The sequence below is a fragment of the Myxine glutinosa genome, chromosome 6 (assembly GCF_964187855.1).
Source record: "Myxine glutinosa chromosome 6, kmMyxGlut1.1, whole genome shotgun sequence".
Taxonomy (NCBI): Eukaryota; Metazoa; Chordata; class Myxini; order Myxiniformes; family Myxinidae; genus Myxine; species Myxine glutinosa.
The window spans coordinates 150,955,478-150,979,963 of NC_136266.1; the positions used below are offsets into that span (position 1 = coordinate 150,955,478).

The 24,486-nt window shown below is 36.0% G+C and overlaps 1 protein-coding gene across 1 annotated transcript in view; it reads right to left on the reverse strand.

Moving 5' to 3' along the window:
* The window catches only part of OBSCN (obscurin, cytoskeletal calmodulin and titin-interacting RhoGEF), a 377,067-nt gene that overhangs the window by 304,048 nt on the left and 48,533 nt on the right, over positions 1-24,486 (reverse strand). The window contains exons 13-14 of the mRNA XM_078780751.1: positions 18,479-18,745; positions 16,037-16,303 (exon numbers count right to left, since the gene is read on the reverse strand). Of these exons, the coding sequence (XP_078636877.1) occupies positions 16,037-16,303; positions 18,479-18,745 (534 nt within the window). The remainder of the gene's footprint in view (positions 1-16,036; positions 16,304-18,478; positions 18,746-24,486) is intronic.

The window sequence follows — 24,486 nt, forward strand, 5'->3', positions numbered from 1 at the left end:
TTATCATTTTTTTCACAATAAACCTATCAACTTTCTCTCTCAATGTCGGATTTCGTATCAAAGACAAATTATACAACATTTCTCTGTCTGCTTCATGTTTTTCATCCAATGTGGTGGTATCCCCATAAGCAATATCATGCTTCATACACACTTCATCAACCCTATTTTTTGGTCTGGACCAAGGTTTAGGATTGTTAGCCTCATCTAATCTTTTATCCAAGTTTGTTCCTGGACCACAGAAAGAATACCCTGGAAGGTGTAATTCCCCTGGAATTCCAGTTGTTGTAAATTTACTTCCTGACAGAAACTTTTGTATGTCTCCTCCTCTTTTAGGAGAGATGAATTGGCACTTTTTAGAGCCACACACTTGACATATTCCTTTTTGACAAACTCTATTATTTTTAGCTTTAACATGAGATATTTTTAGATTTAGTTTTCTTTTTACATTTGAGACAATAACTCATATTTATTTATCAGAAAAATTCCGAGAGAGTATCAAAACCTTTTTGGTTTTTAACATATACATTTCAATCTTGATTTTTAAAACATAAAGAATCCTAAGGAATGCCTTCACTCTCTCCTCCATTTATTTACAAATAAAACTAACTAAAGTCAATTACACCGACATCATCAACCACATAATCTTTTCCTTCTTCTTCTTCTTTATCCCCACTTTCTCGTTTAAATCTCCTCCCTGAAACTGAAGACATTGACGTCGTTATTCTTGAAAATAATATTTTCATTAGACTTCTCATTTCTTTATTTTCCTCCTCAGTGCGTTGAGTTTGATTTATTTGCTGTAATACCTTCAATCTTTTATTAATCTCACTGATTTCCATCTTTTTATATTTTTCCTCCCTCTCTCTTTGCTCCCTCTCCTCCTTCTCTCTTTTCTCCCTTTCCTCCTTCTCTCTTTTCTCCCTTTCTTCCCTCTCCTCCTCCTTTTTCTCCCTTTCCTCCTTCTCCTTTTTCTCTCTTTTCTCCCTTTCCTCCCTCTCCTCCTCCTTTTTCTCCCTTTCCTCCTTCTCCTTTTTCTCTCTTTCCTCCTTCTCTTCTTTAACTCCTTCCTCATTTATCTTAGCAATTTTTGATATCAATATTTTCACAGCATTCATTCTTTCTTTATTTTCCTCTTCGGTGAGTTGAGATTGATCTTCTTGCTGTAATACATCCACTCTTTTTTGAATCGCTCTGATTTCCATCTCCCTCTCCTCCCTCTCTCTTTGTTCCCTCTCCTCCTTCTCTCTTTTCTCTCTTTTCTCCTTCTCTTCTTCAACTCCTTCCTCATCCCTTGCTACCCTTGAGTTTAAACCCCAAAGAATATTATACATATACTCATCTGGATTTTGAGATATTCTTGTATCTATAATTATTTTTCTCATAATAGGATACCAATAAGATTTGTTGACGATTTCTAAAAGAGTTTTATATTTCATAACTTTGAGAAGTTCATTTTTATTTAATATTTTAAACAAGTCTCTATTTGTGGGTTTAACAATATCAGTATAAGGCCAGTTTTTAATGACAAAATTCCCATGTATATGCTCCAAATCATAAGGTATGTAATACCGAGCACCCTTTTCTTGTAGGTATCCTTGAATACAAAAATTATAATTCTCTTGTAGTCTTCTTCCTGCCATTTATGTATCAGAAATATATGTGAGATTAATATTATGACAGGTAATACCACCCCATCTTCCCACTACCAAATTGGTTTGTATTCCTTGGCTTTCTATCCTTATCTCATGACCTTCCTTCTTTGTCATGCTAACCATCGCTATACTATCATATATCTTTCTTTTCTTAAAACCATGTATTTGTTGTTTATTAATTGTACTTCCACATAAATCCTTGTCCTCACCAAGTGGATAATATTCTTCTTTACGAGACCGATTAAAATCATGTAGGTCTTCTATGTTTATTGAAAAAGACCAATTATACCCTAAATCAGGCATATCATACCCCCATTTATTAATTCGCATATTAACTATATGTCCTTCTTTATAAGCAGGTAGTTAAATTCAATGAGGAAAGGTGTATGGTCAGTATAACCAGGTGTTGTGGTTGTAAATTTTACTTGTTTAACAAAACGTGCTGTTTTCTTTAAAAATATATATTGTGATAAATCACTAAATCTAATTAAGTCATTCGCATCTGTAGGGTTTGGATAATTGATTAATTTATAAGTATTCTTCATATTAATATTTTTACTTACACTATATTTTTGTCATTCAGCCTGTGCCTTTGTATAATAATTTGATAAATCAATATCCTGAGAAGATTTTCCAAAGATAGAACCATCTTTTCCAACATAAGTCATTTATATTAGATTAAAAATGATATCATAAAAATTTTCATTATTGTTGAGTTGAAATAATACATATAAACATAATTGACCACAACATTTAGAATTAATTTCTTGAACTTGAAATGTTTGATAAACACCATTCTGCAAGAATTGTATTACTTCAACAGGTGGTGGCATACCATAACTATCAAAATAATATTTATCCTGACTATTATGAATACAAACCCAATGAGAACCATTTTGTGTGTCTAAATTTATAATAATATTCTTTGTATTCTTATTTATATGTATTAATTCATCTCTCATACAAATAACCACATTATCAATTTTTAGTGTTTTACAATACTTAGTAAGTTCTATATTTGACGTTGTATTCTTTCCAAATTGTTTAAACCATTTATCCATTTATTTATGAGAAAGATACAATCCATTACCCCATTTAGTTAGTTTAACACCCGCTTGAGCGACAGAGGAAAGCATATCTCTAATCAACAATCTAGCTTTATCAGGTAGACTTTCAAGTTTTTGAGCAAAATCTACAATTACACCACTTCCACTAATTTGTTTCTCCAACTCCTTGTTATGTCTTTCCATTTCTTTTTGAGCTTTTAGTTGTGCCTTCCTTTCGTTAGCAGTTTTTACCGCTGCTGAAATACCACCAGTCAATGCTCCCGCCGCACTTAAACCAGCAAATAAAGGAATTAGAAACGGGAGAAATCCTCCTCTTGACTCGTCTATTGAATATTTCTTTAACATAGGTTTCGTCATTTTAATTTTAAGAGATCCAACATCATTTAGTGTTTTTACTTGTGTGTGTGTGAGTAAAACATCAATTCTTACAGCTCCTTTTCTTTGAATTGTATTAACATTAATAATACAAGGCTTTTGATTTTGAATACAAGATGTTAATTTATTAAGATTGATTTGATTAACATATACCCCAACCATTTATTTATGAGAAAAAACCTATGTGATATTAATCATAACACCATTATCTGTATTAATCTGTAATTCTGTTTCCTCCAAAAGCAAACAATATGCATTAACCTCTTCACTCTCCCCTCTTTCAATGTATAGAGAAGTATCCACTCGATTAGACGTTATAGTTTCCTTTTGAGAACTCAGGTCAATTGCGTAGATTGTATAAAGTTTTTGAAACGCAACCATATCCAAAATAGGATCATTATTACCATTACTTTCACACACCTTTTGGTAGGACTTGTAGGCTTCCGCATAATCATTTTTTCCCCAATCAATTTCCAATCTATCTCGCGGATAAAATGTGCCATCAAGAGAAACCCGAAGTTGTTTCACCTTAGCATTATCACTCAGCGCATTATTCTTATTAGTACCGTCCTCTCCATCTGGTTTTTTAAAAATGAGCCAGAGGTATCGTGGCTTTCCTTGAAGAACACCCAAATTCCAAGTGTAGGTTGTGTGTTCCAGTTTAACGTGTTGACATCTTCTTTTAAGGTATGATACATTTAGCGGTTTCTTTGAGTTAAGTCTTCTATTTAACATCTCTTCCGTTTTAAGATTAGGAGTATATTCACTGATATACCAACACAAATCATTAATAACAAATTTATTGTTGTCTCCAAAAGCATTTTCATCCCCAAAAAGCAACCTATTTACATTATCATTCCTTTGTAGTTGAAATCTAATTTTAAGACCATACAAAACTTTGTCATAATCACAAAATCCAAATATACCTTTCAGAGGTACTGCTGCGGTAAAACTATTCTCTGGTTTTGTGTCATCATTATACATTGCCTTCCTTTGACTATAAACAGGGTCTGTGTTTGTACCCGTTGACATATCAGGAATAAAACCTTCAACAGCTCCCTTACCCATTCTATCACCAAACGAATATAGTGTAAATTTCATCATTTCAGATGTAGCAGAGACATAATCAACCGCTTCAACCTCTTGTGTTCCAATATACAGGCGAACACTATCAAACATTTTCCAGAAGAAATCATTTACGAGTGTAGCATTAGTATTATTCGCAGCCTTAGTGAATTTAAATTTACACAGCAAGAAACTATCAGCTATATTCAAGTAAGTTTGTTGATTATTTATTTCAAAACTTTTTGTTCCGTTTGAATTCCAGTCTGTTCCAGTTATAGCATTTACCTTAAAATAGTCTTCCTTTTTTGTGGAGTTTGAAATGATAATTGTATCATCCAAATCATAGATACTATCAATCGCTTCCATACTTGTATTTATATAGTATTAAAATCGTTGAAACCCTGACCCAAGTATTTTAATGATTTTTTGTCGTTCTTGTGAAGATAGTTGAGTTTTACCTTTTTTTATTTCTTTGATTGCTTGTAATTTATGAGACTCCTTTTGAGCATCTTTTATACTCTTTATAGCACCCGCAACGGAGCCCACGGCAGAAGCAGTTGAACCAATTAGGTCTTTATGTTTAAGGATGGTTGAACCAATACCCATTAGAGTATCAATTATCCCATCTCCTTTATTTCGAAATTGATGACCTACACCTCGTTGTCTCTTTGGTTTATAGTATCCTTTACCCACATACCTTGTATAGTATGGTGAAAGGTACATGCCCTCCCCTGTAATTATTTTATATTTTCCCAACTCATGTTTTCTCACAATAACCATTATTTATTTATTGAAAAACTTCACGTAGGTGAATTCTGATGGATATAATTTCATCATTAAAGGATATCATACGATTATCTTGGTCGGTTATCCTAAAATTTACTCTGTATATGGTTTTTCCTGACACAGGTAAATAGACAAGATTTTTTGGTTCCATATTAAATTTATAACCAATCGGGGTTGAGTATGCACTGAATGAAAATATTGTATTTGTTCTTATTCCATCGTTATAAGCACCATCAATCAAATCACAATGAATTAATACTGAATTTATACCGGAGGATATTTGGATAACATTATCACTGTAAAACGTCCCGTTATTTTCAATCTTTTTTGAAGAGAAACCCAATAGCTCTCTAAACGAATTTTCAATCGTGAAATCAACTTTATAATTATTTTTAAGTTTAATAGTTGATTTTGAAGTGTGTTTTTGAATATCTATTACAATATTTTTTGGTTCATCACCTTTTTCTTTCATAAGGCGAGAGACTTCTGAAGATATTTGAGAAATCTCGTAAGCTCCAGGTGAAACGGTTATAGTTTTATATCCACTTCCTGGATTATAACTAAACTTGTTGTTTTTCTCTGTGATATTAAACAAGGTATTATAAGTTTCCATCGACAATAAAGATGCCTCATATGAGGTAAGGGGGTCAAGTTGTAGTGGGTAAGGGAATGAAGCTGTGTAATCGCTCGTTGTGAAATTAAAACTAAGAATTGTGCTTCTCATCTTATTTAATATCTAAAAAAATATCTTTGTATTGACATTTATTAATTATTTTCATATTCATCAACTGATCTAAAATGGCTGAGGATTCATTAAAACAATTGTTGTTTCCAGCCTTCTTACTACCTAACAACAATAATAGCCTATTAACTAATTGTGATGGGTCATTTGGAAGAAAACTAACACCCGAACCAAGCTTACTTAAAGCATCAATAATATGTTTCTCCTTCTCATTCTTCTTACTTTTACCAGCAACAGAAACTCCATAATCAAGTGCATTTAGCAACTCAATATATACCCTATCTTCCTCTCTTTCCATATCAAGTGGTTCCTCAAAATATTTTGAACCGCTGAATCCGGGGTTTGTTAGAAGAAACATTAATCTTGGAGTTAATTTAACATTTGGTTGAGTAGAACTCAAGAACATCAATTCATCATTAAATATCAATACCTTTTCTTCCACAAGATGAAACACTGCTGGTCTTCTGTTGGAATGAGACCTGCTCTGGTTTTTGAATCTGCCAAATATTCATTGTTTTGAAGAGCTTCCACTACATAATTAGGGGGTTGATTTCCCTCCTCAAGTTTCTGAAATAATTCTTCATCATTATATTCTAATTTTCCAAGTTCTTGTTTTGTTATCTGACTAAAATCTTTGAGCATTTGAAGTTTTTTCGGAGTAAATTCTACCGTGGGAACTGTAGGGTGTTGAGTTTTTAAAAGCGGTTTAAAAAATTTCTCTTGTTTTCTTTCAAAGGCTTCTTCACCAGTTAGTTTCTGTCTCCGTTTCTTCTTTATCTCTTCCTGTTGCTTTACAACTTTTGAAACCAACTCTTGATGTTCCTTAAACTTTCTTTCTCTTTCTTCGGCATTCATTTAGTATTGAAAAATATCATTTAATGAATTGTAAAGGTCAATGGGAAAATTTTCCTTTTCTTCATCATTATAGTAAATGTGTTGAAATAAATCCTTTTCTTTAAATATTTCATCAAATTCTTTATTGGTATTAATACGAGTTGTTATTTCTTCTTCACTAATACTTGTATCTCTGCTTTTCATACGTTTGCGTTGAGTCTCGTCATCGATATCAAAACCGAATGATAAAATCTTAACTCCATCACCACACAATTGTTTAATAATTTGTCTCATTCCTTCAGGATTAGTTTCTAAAATCCCAAGACCATTAGATTTTACTTTATTTAACTCACTCTTACAATGTGAATATTTTGTAGAACCAAGAGAGACCTCCTCAAATATTTGATCTTCGTTCCTCAATCGCATATGTTCCTCCATTGAAATGTAGTAATAATCTTTCCCTTCTACCTCTCCTGGTCGCTTTGCTCTGTTTGTAGTACTCACAAAACGAATCATAGGGTGTTTTAAAAAAAAAACTTACAATCTTTTCATTTTTACTATTCAAGAGTTTAGATTTATGAAAGTTCTTTCCAGAAGCAGATTTACCCACAAGGTTAATAATAATTGTTGTCATTTATATATGTAATTATGTTTAAAATAAAAATACATCCTTTAATATCTCATCTTGTTTCACAACAATATATTTATATTTTCCAATCGTGTGTTTCATATAATTTTCAAATTCTTTTTTACTACATAACGTAGAGCAATTATCTCTCCAAAAATTATTTACATCTATTGAATTTAACTTAAATAAAATAAAAGTATTAGCATTGTTTCTTATTGAGCGTCGAGGGAGTTGAAAATATGACTGACTAAGATAAATACAATTACAAGAAGAATGTCTCCCTCTTGTATAGTAGCTATCCATTACTGTTTGGTTTCTCTCATTAACACAATCATCAAAGATGACGAGGTTCTTTTTTGATTTATCTAAATCTTGAGGTGAAGGTATATCATCCGTATTATCACTGAGAATACAAGTTATGGGTTTTGGTTTAGGTTTCTGTGTATCACAAAATAGTTGTATTATATCCTCAATGTTATAATCATTTAGTTTGTTTTGAAGTTTAAATAAACCGATAATGTCTTCCTTTTTAAGACCTGCATTAAAACCCTGTGAGAGTCGTTGATACTCGGGTTGAAAACTTGACTTCGTAAAAATTATTAAATTATCATAATCTAAAAAGTTGGGGGTAAGGAGCATCTTTAAAAGCAAACAGGTTTTTCCACATCTGCTTGAACCAACTATTAGACATCTCAATGAATTTGGAATGTTTTTATCGTTATTAAATTTTATCTTATTTTCCCAAACGGGTAAAAAATCATTCATTTATATATTTGGAAAACAAGTCATCCAACTTTTTTTGAGCTATTTTAGAAACTCTATATTTTATCCTGAGTTCGGGTTTAATTTCAAAATAATTCATTATTTTATTTATGTAGTATCTTGTATTAACATTTCCATTAAAATTATTTTGAATAATAAATATCATTAAACCCTTATACATTTCCGCAATACAAATAGTCTCTTCCATTGAAAGAAATGGTGTATTATCATCACAATACTTAACATTCATCTCTCTTATTAATCTTGTAAAGTAATTCATTTTTGGTTCTAATTTAAAAGAGTTATATATATTTTTATATTTTTTATTATCATTAATTAAAATTAAATCACAGAAAATACATTGTTTATATGAACCCTCATTATTAAGCCCTATTCTATCACAAGCCGGACAATTCTCTAATTTAGCATATGGAGAGTCTGGAAATTCTAAATATCCTTCAGAACTTATCATATTTATATGGTAAATTTTTACTTAAACTAAACGCAAGTTTATTTATTAATAAATACAATGTTTCAAAGCACAAAAGACAAATTTCAATCAATCTCTACTTCGGTGAAAGAAATAGAAAAATATGTCAAAGATGTTAAATTGAACAAAGATAAATATGGAAATTTTTGGGTAAAACCAGTTATGGAAAATAACATGAGCCCCTCTATTTCATTTAAAGGAAGAGCTCTAACTATACCTGGAAAGACATCCATTAAAGTAAATCTAACAAAAGTTTCTCCTCTACTCCTGGCAATTTATTCAAAGCTTGAAAAAGTGATTGACCACGATACTTTGAAAAAGAATGATAAGACCATCAACAATACTCGTGGAGAAATTTGTATTTACTTTAATAATCCAAAGGGTGTAGATCTAAGTAAAATGAATGATGTTAATATTTCTGGTGAAATGTCATTTCGTTCTATGATAGTTAGAGATTATTTAAAGATAACTTTTGATATTAAAAATGTAGAGATTGAATCCGTTAATGAAAGAAAGTATATTGGTATAGATGGAAAGGTTTTTTCTGCTAATTAAATATGAGTCATTACAGCAGTGAAGATTTTACTATTTCATTGAACTCGGACGATAGTGATGATAGTATTTCATTGAACTCGGACGATGGTGATGATAGTATTTCATTGAACACAGATGATAGTTATGATACTAACAGTTTGTGCTCAAATGATAGTTATGAGAGTAGCTTTATTGATGACTCTGAGTATGATTCTGAGTATTCATGTGATAGTTATGACTTAGATGATTCTGAGTGAAAAAGTGTTTTAGTTTAAGCACAGCGATATATATAAAACGGAGCTGTAAAGCTCTAAAGTGTTTTATTTTAAGCACAGCGATATATATAAAACGGAGCTGTAAAGCTCAAAAGTGTTTTATTTTAAGCACAGTGATATATATAAAACACCACGTTTTCTCACGCTATAAATATGGTTTATTGTGATACTTGCGAGAAGGAAGTAAAATATTATAAACAACATATTCTCACCGCAAAACATACATACAACATTCTTAACAAACTTTCCCCTCTTCCACCTAAAACAAAACATTGTAAGGTCTGTAAAACAACCATCCTCAAGAAGGGGTTTAAAGCCCATCTTAAAACTAACAAACACTTGTCAAAATAGTTTACTATTAAAAATACTGATGGTGCTTTCAAAAGACATATCAGGATTCGAATCTTTAACTTCAAACCTCCCGAACCAAAGTCTATAGTTGATGCTGTAGAAATAGTCAAACCTGCTGTTCAAACATTGATTGAAAAAACACTAAAAGAAATGAAACCACTTAAATTTTATATGGGGGTAAAATTAGAAATGACAAAGGATAAATGAGTTATAGATACACCATACATGAGAACTGGGCCACACTTTATATCTTCATATCAAGATTTTAAAACATCAGGAGTCTATGATGAACTTATTAAACAAGAGCAAGATGTGGATAATTCAATCGTAGGAAGTGGATTCAATATAGGAAAAATTATTTACATAGACATTCATATTCTTAAATGAGATCCTCTAAAAGCTTCTTCTTACATTGATTTACCCAGTGTTATCAAAGATAGAAAAGCAGTTATCAATATCAAAAATAAAGACAATAAATGTTTTCTCTGGTCTATTTTAGCACACTTACATCCTCCACATTTTCATGATGAAAGAGTATCTCATTATAAAAAATATGAGAATACATTAAATACGAAAGATCTAAAGTTTCCGATGACTTTAAATGATATTCCTAAATTTGAAAAGATGAATAATTTATCAGTTAATGTTTATGGTCTAACAGAAACAAACAACATTCAGGTTTTAAAGCTTTCTGACAATTGTAAACAAACTCATATTAATCTTCTATATTTTAATTCAGAGGAAAATTCACATTATACATACATCAAAGATATTGCTAAATTAATAAAACCACAAGTCTGTAAGAGAACAAATAAAATATATATTTGTTTGCGTTGTCTTAACTTCTTCAATTCACAAGAAAGATTAGATAAACATTCAAATTATTGTGGCGAACATAAATCAACGGTAATCAATATGCCTAAAGAAGGCTCAAAGATCACATTCAAAGATGAAAATAAAAAGATCAAACATCCATTTGTTATATATGCTGATTTTTAAAGTATTCTAGAAAAAATCGATACTGCTTCTCCAGATCCAAAAGAATCATACACAAATAAATATCAAAAACATACTCCTTGTGGTTTTTGTTATTATATCAAATCATCCGTTGGTGATGAATATAACAAGGTAGAGGTGTATAGAGGCTCAAATACCCCAGAGGAGTTTGTGAAACGACTAGAAAAAGACTGTGTCCGATTAACCAAGATAATGAGAGAAACCAATAAACCAATGTCCTTAACAAGTAAAGAAAAAAGGAAATTTATAAAAAACAATGTCTGTCATATTTGTGAGGAGAAAATTGGTAAAGGTCTAAAGGTTAGAGACCATTGTCATCTCACTGGTAAATATAGAGGTCTGGCTCATCAAAGTTGTCATATTAATTATCAACTCCCCTCTTTCATTCCTGTCTTTCTTCATAACAACGCTCATTATGATACACATCTATTTATCAAGGAACTCTCAAAGACTTCTGGAAGTATCTCAGCAATTCCAAACACGGATCAGAAATACATTTCATTCACAAAAACAATTCACACATCTCCTATTACTCATATCAGATTTCTTGATACATTTAAATTCATGGCAAGTCCATTGGCTAACTTGGTTCAAAATCTAAAAGAGTTTCCATATCTTTCAGAGTATTTTTTAGATAAAGATTTTCTAACACAAAAGGGAATTTACCCCTATGACTATATGGACTCATTTGAGAGATTCAATGAAACACAACTTCCTTTAAAAGAAAATTTCTATAACAAATTAAATAATAGTCATATATCTGATAAAGATTATGTACACGCACAAAATGTTTGGAAAAAATATAACATTAAGAATCTTGGTGAGTATCACGATTTGTACCTCAAAACTGATGTGCTTTTGTTGGCTGATGTGTTTGAGGCTTTCAGAACAATCTGTCATTCTGGATATGGATTGGATCCTGCTCACTATTACACTGCTCCTGGATTGGCTTGGAGCGCGGTGTTAAAAATGACAAAACAAGCTTTGGATTTGATAACCGATGTTGATATGCTTTTGATGATTGAAAAGGCAAAGAGAGGAGGAATTTCACAAGTCTGTTCAAAGAGATATGCTAAAGCAAATAACAAGTACATTCCAAATTATGATCCATCGGTAGAGAGCTCCTACTTGATGTATTATGATGCGAACAACCTGTATGGCTGGGCAATGTCTCAGGCTCTTCCTTATGGAAAACTTAGATGGGTAAAGGAAAAAGATTACAAAAAGGTTTTACAAGATGTATGTATCTCTACACAAAAAGAATTGGATGATTCAAAGGTTGGTTATTATTTTGAGGTCGATTTGAAATATCCAGAGGAACTTCATAACCTACACAAAGATCTCCCATTTGCTTGTGAAAAGGAAAGTCCAAAGAAGGAGTGGTTAAGTGATTATCAACAATCATTTAATATAGGTGAATCAACAGAAAAATTACTTACTACATTATATAACAAGAAAAATTATGTTCTACACCAAATAAATTTGCGACAATATTTATCAAAAGGTCTAAGAGTAGAGAAGATCCATAGGGTTCTAAAGTTCAATCAAAGTCATTGGGTGAAGGGGTACATTGATTTTAATACACAAAGAAGAACAGAGTCAAAAACAGATTTTGAGAAAGACTTTTATAAATTGATGAATAATGCGGTCTTTGGTAAGACCATGGAAAATGTGAGAAAAAGACAAAATATCAGACTATCAACATCTTGGAAACAAGCATCAAAATTAATTAATAGACCGAGTTTTACTAGAGCTGAGGTCTTTACTGAGAACTTTTGTGCGATCCATTTGATTAAAGAGAGTATTGAAATGAACAAACCTATTTATATTGGAACATCAATTCTTGATTTATCAAAGTCATTAATGTATGATTACTTTTATAATAACTTGAGGAAGAAATATCAAAATGATATTCATCTACTTTATATGGATACAGATAGTTTTATTTTGCAAATTAATACTGATGATGTTTATTCAGACATGAAAAAGGACATTAATATCTATGACACTAGTAATTACAGTCCAGAGAGTGAGTTGTTCTCTTCTAAAAATAAAAAGGTGATTGGAAAGTTTAAGGATGAATTAGGAGGAAATGTCATGAGTGAATTTGTGGGATTGAGGTCTAAGGCTTATGCTTATAAATACATTGTGAATAACGTTGAAAAAACTGATAAGAAGTTAAAAGGCATAAAGAAAAATGTAATTAAAGAAACAATAAACTTTAAGGATTATTATAACTGTTTAACAACAAAGAAAGAAGAGTTTAGAAAGATTAATGGAATAAGAAGTTATAAACATAAATTATATTCAGAAGAGGTGAATAAGAAAGCATTGGGGGCTTTTGATGATAAGAGGTTTATTTTAGAAAATGGAATTGATAGTCTCCCTTATGGTTATATAAGTATATAAGTGATAAGTTAAAAAGGGGGGTTAGGGATTTTAACGGGCTACCGCCGCCTTTTTACTATTATATAAATGATAGAACCAAGTACCAACCAGACTAAAGAGTGGAGGTGTAATCAACCTTGGTATATAAATGGTAAACATAACGAATGTGAAAAATATCAAATAGGAATAATTGAAAAGACAACTGGTAAAAAAATTTACAAAACAAATAAGAGAATTAATTTAAATACCGGTGAATTGGGTAAAAAAGATGGAAATATTTTTGAGTGGACGGAAAACTTTGATGGTTGCCAGGAAAATATATACTTTAATTTAAAAATGGTGTGTGGCACTGGAGGCGCTCAAACAAGAACATTGAGGGAGGTTTACCATTTTATCTTAGCTCAGTTAAAATATCTTAATAAAGAACCAAACTCAAACATCTTTTTTGTTAATATATTAGATGGTGAAGGGAGTGGCAAGAGAATTAAATTATTTCCCACGCATAAACAAATATTTGTAGGGTCGTTGTTTGAGTGGGCCAAAGATGATTCACCAGATGATATTAAGTGTAAAAGGTTAAAAGGTCCATAAGGTCAGAAGGATCACAGGTTCACACAGATGGACCATTGTTTAAGTGGTCTAATGAATAAGGATAACATGTCAAAAGGTTAGAAGGTTCGTAAAGAACAGGGTGAGAGAAATAGAGGTGCTTAGGGGCAATGAGGGAGGGGAAAAATTAACATGTAAGTCAATGGGAAAATGAGAGTGTCCCAGAAGCAACATATAGACACTACTCACCTGTGATATAATCCTGTTGTTGACTTCTTGCTGCGACAGACAATCAGTGACATGGTTCTTTCAACAAATAAATCACCAAAGTGTAAAAGAAACTCACCAGATTGATATACTGAGTTAAGAAAGTAAACCCAAGTCAAGAAAAAAAAAATTCCATATTAAATGCCAAGTCTGTATGTATTTATATATATATATATATATTTACATAACAGGAAAGTAAGGAAAGTGAGGGAACCTGAAAGCCACCCCCCATGGTACATGTTTGACCCCCCAAAATAGGTATTTGCTTTCTTCTCTGAAACAACACAGACTATTTCGATGAAACTTGACCACAACCTTCATCACACATGATTTACCAAACAACCTCGACATGAGCACGCTTACATGGCCTGGTACCGTAACACCAGCAGTCCAGTGGCCTCATGGGTGACCCACCCTAATCCACTTCAGGGACACCCATCCATGCGCAACATGGCACCAAAGCATATGGGGTATTATAAACCTGCTGATAGAGCAGCCTCCCAGTACACTACTACTGTGTTAGGGCTTCTGTACTATCACATGGTAAGTGCCAACCTGTTGAGATACACACCTTGTACTCTCTGGACAATGTAGCAACACTGCCCAGTGTCACCACAGCAGCTAACCCAGATGGCGAGACACAAAAATCAGGTGCCTGTTTCGCCAAAAGGCATACTTGAGGCATGCTTTTGTGGCCGGATGCCCTTCCTGACGCCACCCCAGAATTAGCTGTGCACCAAGCCTTTGTCTAAAGAGACATACTCTGCAAGACAGCAGGTAGATTTGCAACCAGAGTTTCCTTCCCCTAGGTGGACTGCCTACCAAGTTTAAAGAGCTCCACCTACTCGGGTTGCATTGGTGAGTGTCACAGTAAGTCCACGCAACGGAGGGCCATGCACACTACACCGCTAGGAAACCAACCTAATGCGAGATCCTCCAGACATTTAGCCAGTGCCCTCAAGAGGACTGCTACCGTGGTGCACCATGAGGAGGTAGTCTGAAAGTCTTGGCAAGGGTAGAGTCTATGTACCGGAAGGAAAGGCACACACTTGGCCTTCCTTTCACTCGCAGAGCTGAGCTATCCGGCTGCCGTAGGTAAATGCAAAGAATATATATCAGGTGTGGATCCAGGGAGGAGGGTTGGGCACACCTGGTGCACAGCCTGAAATTTCCTCCCTTCAAAAGCGATCGTTTTTAGATCAAATGGAATGTAGTTCCATGGAGCTTATGGGATGGCCTATCGTCCAATTATTGTCAGTCCATAAACACTTGCAACTTCTTATTCGAAACTGCCGATGGGATTGTGACCAAACTTGGCGAAAGTGATACTTGGTATGTTGCAACTCAATTTTGTTCACAGCATTAAAAAAAAAATCGGGATCGAAGGGAGTCTACCAGGGGACAAAGTGCGTCCAGGCATGACCCCCCAAAATAGGTATTTGCTTTCTTATCTGAAGCTACACACACTATTTCGATGAAACTTGACCACAACCTTCATCACCCATGATTTACCAAAGTTTGTTCACGGCACTAAGAAAATCGAGGTCTAAGGAAGTTCATGGGGTGGGTCGGTAGAGGGTTGAGCCCCCAAGGTAGGTATTTGCTCTCTTCACTGAAACTACACACAGGTTTTCAATGAAACGACCGCAGCCTTCACCCGTGATGCACCAAAGATTGTTCATGGCATAACAAAAAATCCGGGTCTAAAGGGATCTACTGGGAAGGGGCAGGGGGGAGGGGTTGCACCCCCAAACAGTTTTTGGCTAAGTCTTATGATTACGTTAGTATAATTCTGCATGCTACCGTCTCCGAGCAACCATTGAAATTGGTTTAAAATACCGTGATACTTTTTAAAATACCTTTAGTCGGTGCCTTTAGTATCGCAAAAGGCTTTAAAATACCTTTAGTATCGCAAAAGGATGCACACCCGGCTTTAAAATGATGGAGATCACATCAAAATTCATAGCCAATTGTGTACACTTCTGAACCCAATACATTTTTTTACCACAAAAACATGAAATATGTACCTAAATCCTGTAAATATTTTGTTCGATTTGGTTTCTTAGCAATAAAATTATATAAGGGTTCAAAACCTTGAAAAGATCAAATGTAATATCCGGGAATAATGTATAAATGTCTGCACTCTGTCAATGTACCTTACATGAAGACCTGGAGCGCAAGAAAAGACACTTATGGCAATACAAATATCGCTGAACATTGTGGTCTTGTGTAATATCTAAACATTTTGTGATACCTTTGACTTTAAGTGGGGCTGATGTTTTATCATGTCTGGTGGAACACTCATAAGTGCCAGCATCTCCTGCTTCCACATCCGTGATCTCCAAAATGGCAACGGTTCCATCCACCTGCATTCTGTATTTTTTCCCTGCTTTCAGAATCTTTCCATCTTTACTCCATGTAAGGCTCTTTGCCATTTTGGACAAACGGCAACTGAAAGTAACGTTGTTGTTTTCCTCAACTTGCTGCTCCTGCAGACCTTCCTCGATGAGCACAGGAGCCTCTGTAAACCCACACAATAAGATTAGTAGTTACTCCCACCAGGGAGTAATGCATTCGATTGTGTCCGTGTGTGAGTGTGTGTGTGCGCGTGTGTGAGTGTGTGTTTGTGAACAAGATATCTGGAAAAGTTCTGAACGGATTTGGATGAACGTTGGTGGGATGATTGTCCTTGGGATAAGGAAGAATTGATTAGTTTTTGGTGAAGCTCAGGATATTATTCCGGATCCAGGAAATTTTGAAGGATTGTTTACCATTGGAAGAGAGGGCTCATTTTTTTAAAACATTATCTTCTATATATTCTATATTTAACATTGTGACATGAAAATAGTTTTCATATTTGTTGTAAATGTAGTTTAAACTCGTGGTTATACGTTAGAGCGGTGTATTTTGTTAGCAGCGTCGTCTTCAAGGTTCTTTTTTTTCTTTCTAATAAAGACATATTCTGTCATTTTAAAACCACCAAAGTGTGTATTCGGTTTCCCCGTTTCATAAAATGTATCGTTTGACACGTATAATGCTTTAAAACTGTTTTTTGTTTTTTTGTGTTTTTTTTTTAACCTCAGAAGAGATATCAACATTTACCTCAGCGAATGTCAATCGCGGTGTCAGTATTTGATGAACTTCTGGAATATGATGAACTCCAGAAATTCTGGAAGACATATTCTGTCATTTTAAAACCACCAAAGTGTGTATTCGGTTTCCCCGTTTCATAAAATGTATCGTTTGACACGTATAATGCTTTAAAACTGTTTTTTGTTTTTTTGTGTTTTTTTTTTAACCTCAGAAGAGATATCAACATTTACCTCAGCGAATGTCAATCGCGGTGTCAGTATTTGATGAACTTATAAAGACTTAGGTGAGTTTATAAGTGTGACAAACATGTGCATGGGATTCTTCCCAGAAGAATGAGTGGTCGCATTAGCTTGTACGACTTAAAATGAGCGAGTTTTGTTTTGACGTTTGGGCCAGTTTTACATGTTGTATCCCTAAGGGATGAAACGAACGTTTTTTCTGGCTTACAATTTTGTTTGAAGTCACACATGCTTCAAAATACACTCACTTATATAGAATTGAACGCTGAATCCGAAAATGTAAGTGAAATTGCCTTGTTTTTTAAAAAACATTATCTTCTATATATTCTAAATATATATCTGTGCAGTGTCTGTCTTGTGTTGTCTTGTCTTGTGTTGTCACTGAACTACTCCCTCAAACTTTTGTGAAATCGTACTATTCCAACTTGACCCACGGCGGGAGTATGCGCTCCACTGAGTGGCATTCTAGTTTTAAATGCAACGGAGAAATAATCATTCGAGCAAAAATGAGTTCCGCACAAGAGATGGATAAGGAAGAATAACAATTATGTTGGTGGATCGACAGTAACAGGATCGACAGTTGTCGAAAATCACAATTAAACTTTCCTTGAGGTTTACACAAGGTGGATGGCCCAGTATACTGAGGGAATCACAAACACCTTTATTTCATTCCGAAAGCAAAATATATCATGCACAGTTCCTTTTGGAAGGGAGGCCACACCAAATAATGGGGATGCAAGGGTCGTTGTTTTTACTGTCAAGTGTACCAATGGAATCCTTGAACCACCTGGACCATCAGTCATTACTCCCATTCATGATTTTAATATTAAATTGTTAACACAGGTTAGTAACAGTTTCAAATTTTATAACAAGCAGATTGGTGAAATGCAATTGGATATTTGTTTATTTCTTTAATGTTATTTAAGGTATCTTCCTGAACTAAGTCTGATCATTCTTCCATTTCCAGATCCTTGTGGAGTTATACATTTTCCTCAAAGTGTGGATGTTCAGGGGGAAAAGATTTTGAAGATCAATCTTCAAAACTGTCACTGATCAAACAACTTTTGTCACTTTTTTTTGTCACTTCACAATTTTTGTCAATTTTTGTCATTTTGTCATTGATCAATCAATCAGTGACAAATAATCTCAATTTGATCCATTTTAAATTCAGGCTGCAACATAATAAATGTGAAAAAGTCTAGGGGTGTGAATACTTTCTGAGGGCACTATATATAATATTGGAATCACCAGCCATTAACCTGCATTTGGCTCATTGCAAAAATGATTGGAATTCTGTTCTGGTATGTTACCTACTTTTTATGGAAATCATAATTTTCAAGGTCAAAGCAAAGCTGTGCCCTCACCTTTTACCGTGAGAGTTGCTATAGTGCGGTCATCGCCAGTGTCGCACTCATAATCTCCAGAGTCTTCAACGCAGATGTCTCGGATGCTAAGTGAGGCACGGTCCCCCTTCTGCATCATGGTGTACTTGGATCCTTCCTGCAACAGCTTTGACCCTTTCTGCCAGGAAACCCGAGCACTCTTTTTGGAAAGGCGGCAGTTGAAGGTGACATTTTCACACTCCTTTGCCTCCTGGTCTTGCAAGACCTCACGAATAAGTACTGGAGACTCTGCAGTGGAATGACAGAAAGAATGTATCAATTTTGATGCCCAATTTTTTATTTATTTTGTTTTATTTTCCAGACATGGAGTCAAACAATTAATATTATAGCCTTAAATCATGAACAAGTCAAAAAGCTGAGTTTTGAGTAAAACGTTTCCATTTAACAAAGACATAAAATATAAATGACATAAAATATTGCTACGGTTTTGAGATTTGCACATATTGATCATTAAAGGTTAAAGGGTTGCCCCCCATAGTTAGTCCACGAGCAACACGTAGGCCCCCTTGTAGTATCAGTTATGTCATAGTATGTGTAAGTATTGGCCATTTCCCCTATTGATACCTGCGTTGTGTAAAGACATGAGTTTAGGTCCCGGTCATTTTGCGTCCACCCTCCAATTCCACCTCAATGGGCATAATTGATCCCGCACCCCCATTTGGCTTACCCACTCAGTTTATTACGCTTTGGCTGCCCGCAGCATTTGCTGCAATTTGCTCGCTCACTAGTCGAGTAACACGAGGTAGGCCTAAGAAGGAGGAGCGCGAGGTCGGGGTGGGGGCAGCGTCAAGGCGGAGCGTCAGAGGCGATGACGGTAAGAGCCACCAGCCAACCAGGGCTCTAACGGCATGGCATGAGGGGGTGTGGAGAGGCGCGTCTGGTGAGTTCTACAAGGTTCGCAGGGCGTGCCGATATAAGTGACTGCACAAAGCCCTTGAACAGGACTAGTTGAGAGCAAAGGACTCGCAGAAGAGAGACAGGACATGGTTAGGACTCGCGTGCACACGGCTTGGTGAAAGGACTTGTGTGAAGAGAACTTCGTGCGATAAGCATTTGGAGGCATTGAACTGTAACTCGCACAGTATAACGTACGTGCCAGAGGAGAGGAAGAAGAGGCGTTGAGTACACAGATGCAGCCAGACGCGCCGGTGGCGAATAGCGCCTACGTCAGCCACGCGAGTAAATGCGGTAATACCTACCAGTGATTAACCGCCGAAGTCCGCTCCCTACCAAATCGCCCCATATTAACCCTTGTGCACCAAACGACACGCGGAGAGCTCCTGCCTTCTTTACTGATGATCTGCACGGTACGAGCCGAAGACCGGAGGGAGCTGCACGGGAGCCATCATCCCGCAGCTGCAAACCCCGTGTGAATGTGTGTGTAACGGGCCCGTTTGTAATTGGGTATTAAGTTAAGACTGTTTTAAGGCTGCACTGTGTCCTCTTTTCTCTGAACCATTGTGAATAGTGTAAATAAAACCTGTTATTCCTTTTTTCCAATTCGACCGCTTTTGTGATTTATCCATTGACTAAGCGTGGCATGAATAAGATCGCTAGAATCGGGGTCACCATATAAACAGCACAGATCGCGTGTACGCACCGCTCGGCGTCTCAACACTCGTGATTCATGCAGGACTTATTTCCTCGTGTCAGGGCAGCACGAGTAATTAGGTAAAAGGGAACTCTTGGTCCTAATACCCTATTTCGCGCTGTCCGGGAAGGACGTCATAGGTCCCGGGTCCCGCCAGGCCAGTCAAAGACAAGGGGACTAATCCCCCCTTGGTAAGGGGAGAAGGCCGGCGGCGAGATCCGCAACAATATAAATGACAAGTGCATGCTTTTACTATACAGGGTGGGTCATAAGTTGCATTACACCCTACAAGCATTGCAACCATGCAAGGGAATATATATACATTCATGATTGTACATAATGTACAAATTTCTACATATATACTGTATATAAATATATATATATATGCATATACAAACATAAACATATATATATATATATATATATATATATATATATATATATATATATATATATATATATATATATATATATATATATATATATATATATATATATATATATACATATACATACAGTCATGTGAAAAAGTAAGTACACCCCATGTAAAGTTTTGACTTTTTCAACATATTTCAACATACAGCTATTTGATCTTCATTTCAACAATATTGATAGATAAAGGTGATATAAGATAACAAATATCATGAAACATTTACATTTTGTAGTCCATTGTATAATTTAAATATACATAATTGCAAATTTCGCATGTGGAAAAAGTAAGCACACCCCCACAATTATCACTACTTCAAATACCTAAAATTAGAATCAGGTGCACCAGCTCAGGTACAAATGATTAGAACATCATTAGAGAGGATCTTGGAGGAACCTGTCATATTTAAACCTCAGACATTTCGTTTGGTTTGCTCTTTGTTGTTGAAGCGTGCGGCGTCACCATGCCTAGATCAAAAGAGCTCTCTGAGGCCTTCAGAAAGAAGGTTATAGATGCCTACGAGTCTGGGAAGGGATTTAAAAAGATCTCCAAACAATTTGAAATCAATCATTCGACTGTGCGGAAGATCATCTACAAGTGGAGAAGATTCCAAACAACTACCAACTTGTTCAGGCCAGGCCGCCCCAGCAAGTTCAGCCCGAGAGCAGACCGCAAGATGCTGAAAGAAGTCTCTAAGACCCCCAGAATGTCATCACAGGACCTACAGGTAGCTCTTGCCACTGTTGATGTCAAAGTGCACGAGTCTACCATTAGAAAGAGGCTGCACAAATTTGATCTACATGGGAGGTGTGCCAGGAGGAAACCTTTGCTGTCCAGAAAGAACATCAGGGCAAGACGAAAGTTTGCCAATGACCACCTTGGCAAAGACCAGCACTTCTGAAACAATGTGCTCTGGACAGATGAGTCAAAGGTAGAGCTATTTGGCCACAGTACCAGAAGATATGTTTGGCAAAAACCAAAGACAGCATTTGACCACAAGGACCTGATACCAACTGTAAAGCATGGTGGTGGAAATATTATGGTTTGTGGCAGCTTTGCTGCATCAGGGCCTGGGCAGCTCGCCATCAGAGAATCCATTATGAATTCTTCATTGTACCAGAGGGTGCTTGAGGATAATGTAAGGGCATCTGTCAGAAAGTTGAAGCTCAACCGAAGGTGGGCCTTGCAACATGACAATGACCCTAAACGTACCAGTAAATCCACCAAGGAATGGCTGAAAAGAAAGAAATGGAGGGTTCTGGAATGGCCAAGTCAAAGCCCGGATCTAAATCCCATCGAGATGTTGTGGGGGGATTTGAAACGAGCTGTGCATGCAAGAAACCCCTCAAACATCGCACAGCTGAAATAATTCTGCATGGAGGAGTGGGAAAAAATTTCTCCCAGTCGATGTCAGAGACTGGTAGACAGTTATAAGAAACGCCTACTTGAGGTTGTTTCTGCCAAAGGTGGCAATACCACCTATTAGAGCCAAGGGTGTACTTACTTTTTCCACATGCGAAATTTGCATTTATGTTTATTTAAATTGTACAATGAACTACAAAATGTGAATGTTTCATGATATTTGTTATATTATATCACCTTTATCTGTCAATATTGTTGAAATGAAGATCAAATAGCTGTATGTTGAAGTATGTTGAAAAAGTCAAAACTTTACATGGGGTGTACCTACTTTTTCACGTGACTGTATATACATGCACACTGTATGTGCAGTTGGGGTCTGCCTAGCAGGCACATAAGACCTCAGCCAGTGTAAAGCTTGCAGTGTTGGTGTGGGAAAATCCCAAGGTGATGCTGAGGACTCAATAGCTGAGTGGACTGTCACTGCATGAGATTGCTGTGTTCAAGTCCTAGGTTAAGTCAGGATTTTTCACCTGGGCCCCAGCCGGAATTTATTCTCATTTATTAAAATTAATAAAGTTATATGTCAAATACTACTTCTTCAGTGCAATTGGTGACAATGAACACATATCTCACAACAACAATTGCTGCAAGGGTTCTGACCATTGTGGGTGCCTACCACATTCACCTTATTTAGGCATAATTTACACAGTTTGTGAGCATTTATAATGTGGGAAAATAAGATGTGTGAAGGATTTATATTCCTGGTACATCTGCCCTCTGGGACCTTACAGCGCCAACCTTTCCATCTAATTTCTCATTTTTCCCCTCGTCTCATCACATTGGCACTTCTGATCACTTTCTTGTCAAGGCCCACACCTCTCTGGCCATTGTAAGGGAGCAACCACAATGACGCAGAGTATGGCTGTTCACACACCACATGATCAACTGGCAGGGACTTCAATCTTACCTCTCACAAAAGGGTTGTACCACAGTCAGCACAGCAACTAATTTTCCACATGGGAAAACTTTAACAAAAACCACTTTCTCTCATGCACCGGTGTATCCCATCCCACTTGTGACTTTGCTATCCATCCTCTTGACCCCAGTACTGAATCTTCTGGGGAGGCGGTTGCAGTTAAGCAGCTTGCGATCTCAGCTTGGAAAGCTATCCTGATTAAGGGTACCTTGCTTTCATTCCATTGGTTTTTCGAAGCTGTTCCACGATCTTCACGCACGCTCGAAGTTAAATAATTGTTCACAATTGTATTTTTGTCGAAACTGTATTTATCTTACGCGTGTGTACCTATAGTGTGTCCCTCGGAAGATTCTCGATGTTAATCTTTCATACCTGTATAAAATAGTCGAGTATTTCGTGCCGCGCGGCCTAGTTGTTGAAGCTTCCTACCTTGAGGCTTGGTTCTCTCCAGGCATCCAAAGCGAAGTTATTTTTCCATTCGTGTGTTTGTCAAATTTCAACTCGTTATTATATCGTCTATGCGTTATTGTTTGTTTATAGTTTGTTTTGGTTTGAATTTCTCGTAATTAACTCGTAATTAATTAATCGTGTTCTGTTTGCTCCGCGTGTGCGGCCTTGTACGCTGAGGCTACCCCCGTCGGTGGTTGTTAACTTAAGTTCCCTACTTCATGTTTTGCTTCGTTCTTCGATTTTTTCCTTCTCCCCCGGACATCTACTCCTTGTCTAACGTTTTAAATCCCCACCCCCCAAAAAACAAAAAAAAACAAAAAACATTTATTTTCCTTTCTCCACGTGTGCTGTTGTCTCATTGTTTACTTCTGTCCAAATGTGCTGTTCGGCCCGCCCCCATTATGTCCTTGCCATCCACATTTTGCCCTGTTCACGTGACTCATGGTTGTCCCTCTCGGCCCTCCCCCCATTGGTATTTTGTGAATATAAGATTGTTCTTCACGGTTCTGTTTAAATATTATTTAAATATGTTTAAACTTTCCCCTGCAGTGTTTTATTCAGTGGTGAATTACAACACGCTGTTTTTCTTCCTATTTAAAAGGCTTTTTTCAATTTCTTCTCCAACTCACCTCACTTCAAAAAAAAAAATTCAATCTCTTATACGTCTCCCTCACGACATGTTCTAAATTCACATTCATTCCATCCCTCCTCCATCGTTCTTAATCGGATTGCTAACTTGAAAATCACAATAAACCCAATTTGTTATCAATGTTCGTCTTTCATTAATTATCCACTTTCTAAACTCCCCTCTTGCCCCTCCCCTCCAAATCCCCCCCCCTTGCCCCTACACTCCTAAACTCCACCCTTGCCCCTCCCCTCCTAAACCACCTCCTCACCTCTCCCCTTCAAAACTCCCCCCCAAGCCCTCCCCTTCAGATCTCCCCCCATACCATTCTCTCCAATGCTCCCTCCTCCTCCTCCTCCTCCTCCTCCTCCTCCTCAAAGCTGCCTCCTCCCCACTTTGTCTCCCTTCTATCTCATACCTCCACCTCCCCCAACCTTCTACTTTCCTCTGCCCCTCCTCAAACAACTCCTCACTGTGCCTCATCCCATCAACATCAAACCTTTCGTCCTCCTCATCCTTCCCTTTCTTGTCACTC